The sequence below is a fragment of the Asparagus officinalis genome, chromosome 1, assembly GCF_001876935.1.
Source record: "Asparagus officinalis chromosome 1, Aspof.V1, whole genome shotgun sequence".
Classification (NCBI taxonomy): domain Eukaryota; kingdom Viridiplantae; phylum Streptophyta; class Magnoliopsida; order Asparagales; family Asparagaceae; genus Asparagus; species Asparagus officinalis.
In genome coordinates this window covers 1624979-1638800 of record NC_033794.1, presented here as the reverse complement: position 1 = coordinate 1638800, position 13822 = coordinate 1624979, and the positions used below count along the sequence as shown (strand labels likewise).

The 13822-nt window shown below is 38.4% G+C and overlaps 1 protein-coding gene across 1 annotated transcript; it reads left to right on the top strand.

Moving 5' to 3' along the window:
- Positions 10181 to 11524, top strand: LOC109829594. Its single transcript, XM_020396661.1, has 3 exons — positions 10181 to 10414; positions 10519 to 10656; positions 11098 to 11524. Exons 1-3 carry the CDS (start codon positions 10181 to 10183, stop codon positions 11431 to 11433), a joined length of 708 nt encoding a protein of 235 aa, XP_020252250.1. The 3' UTR covers positions 11434 to 11524.

Genomic DNA, 13822 nt, shown 5'->3' with positions numbered 1-13822 from the left:
AGAGAAGAGCGTAGCCACAAGAGAGATCAGGTGCCGAGGCGCGGCGGGGGCTCACGCAGCCGAACACATGTCGTGCAATGAGCGTCCAACCGGTATATTCAACAACAAGTACATCCGATCATTACATTGATAAACAAAATATCTATCATAATCATATCTTATGCATGTCGTGCATGTATATAGTGATAAACAAAAGCTATCTCCTACATAATTCATATCTTATTGCATTGAGTTTTTGCGTCCGGGGTAGTTACACGGGCTCTTATTTCATGTTCGCAATGGCTAATTATATATGAAATAGATGGATTGCAACCGGTATACTCAACACAAGTACACCGATCATGTACATTGATAATAGATGTAATACATGCACCAAATTATTAAACAAAAGTTCAATAATATCTTTAATTTATTTTTCTTCTGAGATCAAAGACTTGGCCTTGAGATTTCATAGTACGTGTCACAACTTTGTCTTTATATTCCTCTGTTGCATGAAGTTGGAATCTGTGTTTCTTTTGAATTTAGGCTGCTAGCAATTATGTTTCTGGTGTTGGCCTTAATTGTCTATTAGATGTCTCATCGTTTTATCTTGGTGCGCGCAATGATTTAGAACATGGTCATCCTTTTGCCAATCTTGTGAGAAAATAAGACAATTTGGTGAGTTACAGCTCGTTAACGTCGCTTTGCTTTATCGCCGAAGCAATCGCCAAAAAGGAATTATCTTTCCCAAGAATCATCAACTGAAACAAGGGAAAAAAAAGCAGAAAAAAACCAACAAAAAAAACTAGAAAAAGAGAAGTGGAAGATTCAAAAAATCAAATGAGCTAGTGCTGGAGGCATTTGTAGCGAATCCCTGGGCATTTTGCTTATCATCTAGCCTTCCTCTATATTTATAGGTAGAGTCCGAAAGATCACTATTCATACTACACGTGAATTACTGTAATGTTTTACTATATCAATGTCACTGCTGTAGCACAAAGAAGATAATGCTGTAGCGCTTTATAAGAAAATAACTCCAGTAGATTTGGCTGTGTGAATTCTATTCTTTCATTTAGGAGTAGACTGTGTTGGCTAATTTCCAAAAAAAAAAGCGGAAATAGGAAACTATCACATTTCAATGCTTTCATGACATTTCAATACATTTCAGCCAGTTTTTTTTTTTGTTTCGCGAAGAAGATTCTCCCTTGCTTGCAATGCCAAGTCACACAAAGAAAGCAAAAAAACTCTATAGTAAAAAGTGTTGGACATTTCCATTGTCTTTTGTTTGTTTAAGAGAATAATAAAAATGAAAAAGAGAGAAAACCAATTTAAATAATATGTTCTATGTCTTGCATAAACCTCAGTAAACAGTTGTTTTTAGCTAAAATTAATAATTCTCAGATGGGACCACTTCCAGTTCTCAGGCCAATTTTGTTTTGTGAAAACACAAGCTTTGTTTGAAAATGTGAGGTGGCATCGCACGTGACAACTTACATGTTCTTGAAAATTAAAACGAACGAAACACTTGAACATGGAAACCAACTCTTGAAAAGCAAAAACACATGTGGCACACAGGGACATTTCTTGCAAAGTTGAGGTGGCAACACATTTCCTAATATTTTTTTTTGAAGCAAACCAAAGCAACCCTTATGTTCTTCAAATATGTATGATCATTTTTCGTTTAATAAGAATTAAATGCGAGACGCCATTGGTTTTGTTGTTTGTTTAAACAGGTAAAATGTTGAGCGTGCCCCTTACGCTAATGATATCTTAGCGCCAAAGCTATCTATCCGCGATGTCATGGCCATTTCGACCGAGCGGATTGGGCCCACGCCGCTTTACTCCTTCGCTGCTCAAACTTCCTCCAAAACAACTACTAAACGACAGCCAGAACAGCGCGAAGTTCCTCCGAGATGGACCGACCATCCGCGGAGAACGATCATTCAGAAGCCCAGTCTCGGCGCGGGGCGGAATCCAAAAAATGATAGCAAAAGAGTAAACGAAGCTACGGCATTAACATGTTCTCAAGCGAGGACATCCTAGCCTTATGGCAGAGAGAACGCAAATCCTCTCTTGTGCAACAGTAAGCAATCACACCGCCTAACTAACCACGCCTCTTCTGTTGCGAAGCAGATACCGAAGGCGTCTCAGCTCTTCAAAATGCTCGCCGCGCGTCTCGATAATAAGGGACATATATCGTCCACGGCTTTCAAAACACTCTTCACTACCCTCAACGTGGCAATCAAATGGGCAGCGACGATAAGATGTGTTGGTCAAACGGGGGCGCTATTAAACTGCATCAGAGCAAGGTCTATATTCAGATCCATCGTCCCGCCGGAGGACAAATCGGAGATTTAAGAGCGACGGCGCCCCAACAAGCTTTCAAGGAAGACGCAACCGGTGCCCGTGAAGTATGGTCGTCCGAATGCGCTTACAGCCCCCCCACGGGCCACATGCCGTGGACGCGTGGAAGCGGGCTTTCGGAAGTTCGTATCCGCGTAAAGCCCGAGGCCGCGTCCAAGCTCGTCTTCAACTGGCCCTGGAGAGCTGAATGACGTCGCTTGCTACCGGACGATCTAATCTCATCAGCTGACATACGGCGAAGCTCGAGAGCATCCTGATCTACGACAGACCACGCAAGTGAGGGAGACAGAGCCATTCGACGGGCGAGAGCAGATCGTCTGATGCCTGTTCACGCGTACAGCGAAGACTTCCGGCGTCGGCGTGCGCTGAGAACCCCAGCGGCGAGACGTGTCGCGTGAGATCGGACCAGGAAGACGTGACGATATCCCCCGACGTGAAGTCGTCGACGCACGACCAACGCGACGTCCCGTTACTAGACCTAGGGTCCTATCGAGCCACGCGGCACCAGAGGACCGATTGGTGCCACGGGAAGCACTCACGCTATCTTGAGCTGATGGCGCCGGATCAGTTGTTTGTACTCGGGGACGATGGATCTGTATAAGAGGTCGAGCAGATGCGCGTGACCCGCATCGTCGCTGCCATTTTGCGTGGTGGGTGTTTTGAAGGGGGACGTGTCCCTAACGAACCCCGCGAGCAGTTTTGAGAGCTGAACCCTTGCGGATTGTTTCGACGGGTGGAGGAGGCGGTTGAGCTTCTTGAGGAGGAAGAAGGGGATTTGGTTCTCGAGCATTAGGATGTCCCTGCGGAGCATGTTATGGCCGAGCTTCGTTTTCTCTTTTGCTATCATCTTGGATAGGGTTCTGGCCGGGGTGGCGTCTCGGAGGAACTCGGGTTTGGCGCTGTCGGAGTAGTTGTTTTGGAGGAAGTTGAGCAGGAAGGACGTGTCGATGGCCATCATCCATGCTAGGGTTTTTGCGCTGAGATCGAGGTACCTGTTTAAACAAAAAAAAAACAAGCGTCGATTTTATTTATTAACGAAAAATATCATACATATTTGAAAGAACTAAGGGTTTGTTTGTTTGTTCAAAAAAAAATATAGGAAATGTGTTGCCACCTCAACTTTCAAGAAATGTCCCGTGTGCCACATGTGTTTTTGTTTTCAAGAGGTTTCCATTTCAAGTGTTTGTTTCGTTTTTAATTTTCAAGAAATGAAGTGTCACGTAGGATGCCACCTCACATTTTCAAAAAATGTGTTTTCACAACAAAATTGGCTGAAAACACTTGGAAATGTCCCATCTGAGAATTATTAATTAGTAAAAACACTGTTTATGAGGTTATGAAGAATAAACATATTATTTAAATTGGTTTTCTCTCTTTTCATTTTTATTATTCTTAAACAAACAAAAGAAATGGAAATGTCCAACACTTTTACTATAGAGGTTTTTTTTGTTTTTTGTGTGACTTGGCATTGAAAAGGAGAATTTTCTTTGCGAAACAAAAAAAAAAACTGTGAAATGTTTTGAAATGTCATGAAAGCATTTGAAATGTGATATTTCCATTTCCCTTTTTTTTTTTGGAAATAGCCAAACAGACTCTAAATGAAAGAATAGAATTCACACAGCCAAATCTACAGTATTTTTAAAACGCTACAGCATTAATCTTCTTTGTGCTACAGTGACATTGATATAGTAAAAACTACAGTAATTCACTGTAGTATGAATAGTGAATCTTTGGACTCTCCTATAAATATAGAGGAGTAGATGATAAGCAAAAGCAGGGATTGTGCTACAAAGCCTCAGCATAGCTCATTTATTTTTTGAATCTTCCACTCTCTTTTTTAGTTTTTTTTTTTTTGGTTTTTTTTCTCTTTTTTTTCCCTTTTAGTTGAGATTTTGGGAAATAATTCTTTTTGGGATTGCTTCGGGATAAAGCAAAGGACGTTAACCACTGATAACTCCACCAAAATAATTTATTTCTCAAAATTGGCAAAAGGAGACCATTTTAACATCTGCGCGCACAAGATAAAACGATGAGAATCTAAAGACAAATTAAGGCAACCACCAGAACAATATTGCTAGCAGCCTCATCAAAAGAAACACAGATTCCAACTTCATGCAACAGAGAGAATATAAAGGACAAAGTTGTGACACGTACTTATGAATCTCAAGGCAATCATGATCTCAAGAAGAAAAAATAAATAAAGATATTTTGAACTTTGTTTAATAATTGGTGCATGTATTACATCTATTCATCAATGTAATGATCGGTGTACTTGTTGTTTGAAATATACCGGTTGCATCCATCTATTCATATATAATAGCCATTGCGAACATGAAATAAGAGCCCGTGTAACTACCCCGGACGCAAAAATCAATGCATAAGATATGATTATGATAGATATTTTGTTTATCACTATATTGACCATGCACGACATGCATAAGATATGATTATGATAGATATTTTGTTTATCAATGTAATGATCGGTGTACTTGTTGTTGAAATATACCGGTGACGCATGCACGACATGTGTCCTGCGTGAGCCCCACGCGCGCCTGTGGCTAGATGGACCACCCTCATTTTATATTATTCACTCATGTGTATTACAAATTATCATTGCATGAGTGAGTATTAGTGAATATTGATCTTTTTGATGCAAGATATATAGAGCAGAAGTAACAAAACGCACCCTAAAATTGAAGGAATGTACACCTGGATCAGTTGTACTTAACGGTATTACTCAAATAATCTAAGTTTGCTATGCATAGAATACAAATAATTAAATAGAAGTAGCACAAGTTTATACCGGTGATTAAGATGTGATATCTCAACTAACAAAACCATGAAACTGTAAGTGCAAATAAATAAAGTAGGTAGTCATACGTACGTACTTGTGATAGTGGCAGCGTAATTTGAACTCCCGCTTCTCAAACAACTCCACAACGTCCTCGAACCCCAACCCTCCTCCACCGCGGAGCCTCTCCTGCGTCCTGCGGGCGGTGGCGAGCTTGTACCGCTCCATGTCGTACAGCTGCGGGTGCCAATGGTGGTACGGACCGAACGCGAACAGCTGAGGGACGTAAGCGTGGGGGCGGAAGCTCACCATCGGCCGAGGCACGCAGAATATCGACACAGGAGTCTTCATATCCTCTTCCCTGACCTCCTCTTCGACCAGAGCTCGGATTTGGACCACCCATCGGGATTCATCGGCGGGGGACGAGGGGGTTGATGAAAGGTTTCTCGGTGTTGAGGCCATGATATGTTACTCATGTATGTGGGGTGCGTGGAGGGGTTTCTTCCTAGTTTTTATAGTGTGGGATTCTTGGTATTAATTCTTTGCTTGTGTATAGTTGTTATGTACGTACATATTAGATTAATGTGCAATGATACTACTTATTTATCATTTTTGGTAAGAGTTAACCGCATGTACGTACATAGCTTGCATTATGAGAGTGCACGCAGTCACTTATACCCTCTGAACTATTTTATTAGCATTTTGGGCTCCCAGTACTTCCAACTTAAGGCAGTTTTCAAAGTTTATAACCTTAGTGGCTGTTTGGTTGGTTTACTGAAAACCAAGAATAGGAAATTGGGTTATGGAAATCTCAAAAACATCAATTTCCTCCATTTTCATCTCTAAAACTCACCACAACATCCAATAAAATATTATTTTTCATCTAACAACTTATCCACTTTATCCAATAAATTATTATTTTCATCTATCAACTCATCTCATATCATCTCTTAAAAAAAATCAAACACAAGAAATGAGTCACATCATCCGACTCATCTCATCTCATCTTTAAAAATCACCAACATCATCCAATAATATGGTGACAACTCATCTCATCCCATCTCCTATTATATGATTTCCTTTTTTTAGCCAACCAAACAACCATAAAACAATTTTTTTAAGAAATATGTTTCCTATTCTTTGATTTCCTTCTTTTTTTAGCCAAACAAACAGCCTTGTACTTAATATCGAGAACAAAAAGTGATGCGAGGTTCTTCAAGTTAGCATTTTAGCTATATGAATCTGCTTTGTGGTGATATTGAGGGACATATATGGAGGGTATATATTTAAATTGTGGCCCTTGTACTTAATATTCTTTCCTTCACCTAGATTTATAGTTCAAAATTAAACAGTGCCGGGATCCTCACTCCACAGATTATATATAGCTTAGAATTGGTCCAGCCTTAGTTTGGCTTCTTCTTCTTCTTTTTTTTTAACCAAGCCAAGATTGGTCCTGGGAAGGGGAGGGGGTGGACCAATTCTGGTCTGGTTAAAGAGTTAAACATAAACTAAGAAATGCTGGCTAGTTTTGACTCGGCCTTTAGCAAATAAAGAAAATACTCTAAAAAGAGAGGGTCAAGTTTCTCATTAGGGCCTTTGGGCTGGCTCCTTAATTAAAGATGGTCCGGCCTTCCTCTGTGTTCTATCTTTCACAAATTTATGTGTTTTAAAAGCCTATTACTATAGCATTAAAACCGAGATTACTGTAACAAAAAAAATAGTATGTCGTCTTTTGCACGTGTTCACCACTAGCGATTATAAAAAGGAGAACAAGCTACCAGTGCCCGTCTACTCGATCACGTGAGTTCATTAAACGTACATTAAAAAAAGGGACTACTGCTGGGTCATGTGGATTTTGGAAGCTCGAAGTAATTAGCAAACCTTATTAAAGTACACAGTTCATTTATATATACTACTAATTAATTAATTAAGAAATAATTTGGGGTCTTAAATTGTCTTTCTTTGAACTATATTTATAATAACAACGATCGATACAGTTCAATGCGCGCGGTGCAAAGATAAGTGGGTGGCCGGTGCTATTTTTCGTTTCATATAATCTTTGTAGAAACCCAAATTAAGGTATCTTTTTATAATCCTTTTTATATATATAGATAAGATATTTGATAGTTATAAAACTTAAAAAACTTATGGATTTAATTTCCAAATATTTGAAATAGACTCATCAAAAATGTTCAGGAAAGAAATAAATGTGCATGCAGCTAGCAATAAAGAAAGGCTACAAAGCTTTTTTTATTTATGAGAGATAAATAGAAAGAGTAATTCAGTGGAAAACAGATTTGGAAGGGGGAAAAAAATACAAGACCAAACAATAATATTATTACTGCCAGCAGCTGATCTCTTAATTCATTATCAAACATAAAATTAAGATACTTAATTAACTAAGAACTTTAATTATATAAGCAATGCCAAAACATCGAATCTGATATTAGCAATTTATATTCATTTTAAATAGATATATTATTAGTTCATCAGTCTATTTTATTTTATTTAGCTTTAATATCTCCATCTAACCAGGATTTTCTATATAATTTCAGAAATTAATTTTATTTAAATTACACTATAATTTGCTTAGTCGATCTCAGCCTTAGATCTGCTAGCAGCGATATAAACGGTGGATAGAATGACCACGTCGACCCACCGTCATCCACGTGGTAGAGGAATATACATCCCTAAGAAAAATTCCTCAAGGACAAAAAATATGGGACCAATAGAGGGGACAAGTGGTGTGTCCTTCTTCTATTGGATAATGAGTTGGTTATCATTAATGATGACCAACTCATTATCCAATAGTAGGGGGACACCTCACTTGTCCCCCTTATTGGTCTCATATTTTGGGTCCATGTAGCAAAGCTCCATTCCTAAACCCATAGGACGAGATGATATGACATTTGCATGCACGTGAGAAGCCTGCAAATTTCAGCTCGTGTCAGAGGCGTCTCACGTGCAGCCGGGCATCACGTGCTCCTTTGTCTCACTTTGCACACATGTGCATGATTTGGTTAAAGGAAAGGAGGGCACACGTGCATGAACAAGAACGAGGAAAGCGAAGCTCGAAGTGAATATATGGTGTCCAAAAAAAAACATAAACCAGAAGAATAATTAATTTAAATGCGGTGGCATTTTCCGCGGATGCTGTAGGAATTAGGATTGAAATTAAGACAGTTTGACCAAAAGGATATGACCGTCATTTAGTGTATTAATTATTAAGAGGTAACATAATTTATTTAACATTAATCGAGGTTTGAGATTAGATAACGAGTTGAAGGACAGAAGATGTTGGCTCTATATTTCTATTCCATGTTGATTGTTGATGACATGATAGAAAATTCAGATTTTGTGATTCTTTCTTAAACCCCTAAAATTTATGAGTTATTCTCTGACTTTATATTAGAGGCTATTAACTAGACTTACAAAATGATCGATGATAAATTGCAATGAGCAAGGTATAAACTGCATCACTAAGAAATTGTCCTATCTTATCAAGAATCGGTTCTCCAAGTTGATTCCGTTTATGACTGTTTAAATGTTATATCTAATTTCTACTTCGGTGAGATAATGACCACACCAACCTTACAATTGGCCAGACAAGGATGAACACAGACCACTGGCGATATCCTTTTCAGGATTACCTTGTCGTTCACAAGCATTGACATAGATAAGCATTTTTTGTAAAAGGTGTATTATTTGATATTCGGTATAACCGTCAATATTCCACTCAACAAGAGAATATTACCATCGAAACTTGTTTGTGACTATTAAATTTTTTAAATTGCATATCAGCAGAAGTGGGTCTTCTATAGTAATTTATTGTGTTATTCGAAGAGTATGGATGTTTTTTAATACTCTGAATTCTTAGAGGTTTTCCAATTTCATAATCTGACTTATAATCAGATATGTCATCTAATTGAGACTCAACGTTGGATAGAACATTAATGGCAAGAGATTTACCTTTTGACATATCTTTCAACCTTTTAGTTAGTTCCTCATTAAGATTATTCATTTTTTTCACCAAGTTTAAAGGGTTTATTATTTCCTAATTTGATGTTTTCGATGAAAGTCTGTGGAGTAAAAGGTTGTGTGTGTGTGTATATATATGTATATATATATATAAGTTCTTCTACTTTTAAACTTTCAAACAAATGAAAATGAAAGGAAGGTTCCTTACTCTCACTGATATATTTATTGGATAATTTGAGAAACAAGTAAACTATATACAACAAAAATCTAAACCACGTACACATTAATTCATAGATAACAATTACTTGAATTTCTTAACAACGGTTAACACATACTGACATACCTAGCTCATATTATAGATTCACAGAGGCCTTCAAAGAAAGCTCATGGGTCTAATCAGATATTTAGTTCTTTGGTTAGCTTGTTAATTAGAACAATCAATGAAAACTTGTGGTGCAGACACAAGAAGCTACAAAATTTTCAAGTCCCAAAACCTGCCCAATTATAAGAAAAATGCAAACAAAACTTGCACCCCCTACATGTTAGCCATGTCAAAGCCCAAGGCACAAAAGCTCCTCGATTAACCCCCAATCACTTGCCTTAGTTTAGGCTAATGGAGCTCTCAGGCCAAGGAGGAGGAGGCTTGAGCTCCTCACTGGCTAAAGGGGGGGAACACTAAAAACCAGCTCCCACGTTCTCCTCCCTTTCTTTATTCAACAAGCCTTTCCCTTGACAAAATGTAGTCTCGCTTCCCAAGGACTTCATATACTCCTGATAAATTTCACAAAAACCCCAGCTATCTAAAACTTTCATTAGGCCCGTTTGTTTGCAAAAATTAGAAGAGGAAAGCCTGCAAAAGTTCTGAAAAAATCAGAACTTCTGCAGGCTTTCCCCCTCTAATTTTTGCATCCAAACGGGCCCTAAGGGATTCAACAGGAAGAGTAAAAAAGTAGTTTATATAAGCGACCCTAATTCCTATTTTCTTACCTACGTACCCTTATCGAAAACAAGTAATATACAAGCGTTTGATCAGTCTTTTCCTCCCTTCTTCTGGGGCTTCAGGGAACTATGAAGCCTGCATGGTTGGAGGCTCTGGGCTCCCAGGAATTCTTCATCGGCTGCTCCTTCCACGGGAACGCGAAGAAGAACGAGAAGAACATATGCTGCTTGGACTGCTGCGTCAGCATCTGCCCTCACTGCGTAGCCTCGCACCGACACCACAGGCAGGTCAGGCGCTACGTGTACCGCGACGTCGTGAGGTTAGAAGACCTCGACAAGCTCATCGACTGCTCTAACGTCCAGGTTATAAGTTAGTTCCTAGTCATGAAAGATATGCTCTACTGATTGTGGAAATTAATTATTAATCTTTCTAGTTAAGAATTTAATTATCTGTTAATTTCTTGCAGCCGTATACGATTAACAGTTCAAAGGTTGTGTTCCTTAAGAAACGTCCTCAGAGCAGGCAATTCAAGGGGAACAACACGTGCACCTCTTGCGATAGGAGCCTCCAAGAGCCCTATATTTATTGCTCTCTGGGTTGCAAGGTAATCAGCATGAAAATTTGAATGAGGTGTTTTCTTCAATTAGTATTTCCTACGTATTACTATGTTTTTTGTGTAAACCAAACGCCAAAGATGATTACAATTTGTAAGTTTTTTTTTTCATATTTTCACTCAGGGAAACTAAGATAATTCTACAGGTAATGGTTGGAATTGTAGTTGACTACATGATGATCATGTTAGTGCAATTGTGCTCCAACTAAATCATGTGCCAAATGGACCTGCAACTCTTTAATTAAATTGTTTAATTAGTATCAGGAGACAAATTTTAGTTAGAAATCAAAAAAAAAAAAAAAGGCAAAGTTTTGTGAAAATTTCAAAAGACATCCTTAGTTTCATGGAAAGTTCAAAAGATTGTATCGGTCAAAGACACTCTAGGTTAATGAATTGTCCGAGTGAGAGAAACTTTGTTCCTTTTAACAACAGGTCGATTATTTGCTGAGGCACGATGAGGATATCTCGCCGTACCTGAGGACATGCGAGTCTCTACAGCTAGGCCCAGATTTCTTCATCCCTAATGATGTATACTGCAGTGGAGATGATGATGCTGTTGAGACAACTCATTCGACCGTTGTTGAAGGCGACGAGCCCTCGGGCTCATCGGATTCAGAGAATTTCAGCATGCCACGCACCGTGTTCACACGCGAGAAGGGGAGCGGGCTCTACTTTTGCGCAAGATCGGCGAGCGGTGCTTCCGATGAGAAGGTGGTCGCAAACATGAGCAGAAGGAAAGGCGTTCCGCATAGATCCCCGCTGTGTTAAGCTGAGAAAATTTGACTGCATCGATCTATGTCCCTTTCCTGTTTAAAGTTTTATGTGATTCTTTGACCTACTAGTTAATGTATATTTTCCCAGGGATTCCTTAGTCAATTCTTCAACGCGTGTGGTCATGAATTGGAGATTGTTGTTAATTAGAATCTGGCTTCAAAAAGTCTAAAGATGTTGATCGAGATATATAAAATCAGGGGCTATAGTTGTGTTTTTTCGTTAAATTTTAAGTACAATTATGTAAATTAAAGGACCTCGTCAGAGACTATATATCTTGGCGCGTCTTTCACCATTCTGGACCAATGATCGATACCCAACCTCCTCATAATTCACAATAAGCAAATTTTTGATTAGGATGTCACTGATCAATTGGACTAAAGAATATTTTCCATAATAATACCACTACCGTATTTAACCTGTGAAGTTAGTGCATAGATTCTTTTGCCCAAGCAACCACTGAGTATTGTATAGTAATTCATGCTACATTGGCCTCGCTTAATTACGTACTTTGTGTTAGTATTTGTTTGTAAAAAACAAGATAGTCCCACATTGGAATTTTGAGCATTGTTTTAGAGGTTTAAAAGCATTGGATGCTTAGTGGGCTTTGAATAATGGATCAAAGTATAGGCTTCTAAACCCGCGTGCGGGTAGCGCGATTTTGACGCGATTATTAGACGCACCTATGTTCTATTTTTTATATATATAATTATATATTGAATATATTTTATTTTTAATATTTTTTTAAATTTTAAAATTATGAAAAGACAAGACTGTCATAAACCAGCTGACCACTCCCACTGCATGGCCAATGTCTGGTCTCGTATAGACCATTGCGTACATCAAACTTCCGATAGCTGAGGCGTAAGGAACCTTAGCCATACTTTCTTTCTCTTCTTCTGACTGAGGAGACTGATCCTTCGATAGACGAAAATGGCTGGCCAAGGGTGTGCTCTTCTCTTCTTCTGACTGAGGAGACTGATCCTTCGATAGACGAAAATGGCTGGCCAAGGGTGTGCTCACTAGCTTGGCGTCGCCCATGTTGAATATCTGCAAAACACGGTTGATGTACTCCGCCTGAGATAACTACAAGAGATCTCTCTTCTTATCACTCGTGATTTGCATTCCAATGATCTTCTTTGCTAGACCCAAGTCCTTCATGTCAAACTCCTTTGACAGCTGCTGCTTCAAACTCCTGATATCCTCCATATCTGCACCTGTAACCAACATATCATCAACATACAGCAGTAGGATGATATAAGTGGACTGATATCTTTTGAAGTAGCAACAGTGGTTGACATTGCACTTCTGGAAACCTTCCTTGTGCATGAAGCCGTCAAACTTCTTGTACCACCGCCTTGGGGCTTGTTTCAGGCCATACAAGCTTTTCTTGAGTCTGCACACCAGGTTATTCTTCTTTTCTTCTAAGAAACCTTCTGGTTGGTGCATGTATATCTCCTCTTCTAGATCTCCGTGAAGAAACATCGTGAATATGATTAAATTGATTTAGTTAGTTAATGTTACCGACTTACATTTTATTGGTTTATAATTAATTAGGGTATCAAAAGCAATACCTTTTTTTGGGGACAACATTGATGTCGTTGCACTAGCGTTCACTTCTCCTGCTTAACAATCAACTTTTACCCTTCATGTTCCACGCTACGCTACCCATATTCTAGTTTTCCCATCTAACAATGTAAATGTAAATGGATGTTATGAGTTGTCAACATAATTTGCAAAAAATATAGAACTATTCGCTCTTAATTATGAAAGTTTAAAAGTAGTCAGTATAATGATAAAAAAACTTTATTGTTATATTTCGGGTAAACTAATAATTATGATAACTCACATAATAAATTCTGAAATACATATCGTTAGGAGGGTATCTACTACTTTTAACTTAAAAGCAAAACCTTCAAGATATTATTTAAGCAATTTTGTTCGTTTATTCACTGCTCAAGTTGAAGTAAAATTATTTGTTCTACCATTTTTCTTAAAAAACAGTATTTATAACCATAAATTTTTTTCCTTGCAAATGATGACGTTAACTTTTATCTGACATTTCACAAATATAATCTTTTATAGTTCTATTAAAGAAAACCAATAAAACTTGCTAATTATTGTATTATTTTGTTAACTGGTTTTGAGTCCACTCTGTAAATACTAGTAAAAAAACTTATCTCTAAAGTTTTTATAAACAAATATTTATAAAAAAAATTATATTATCAATTTGATGATAGATATATAATACCCACCGCAATCGCGCGGGCTCAACACTAGTATACGTGAAAACAAAACCTATTCAGACAACAGTTCGGAGCAGATCCGTCACTAAACCAGACCCGACCCGATACGATTACTCACCAGTCACCCCCCGGGCGCGCAT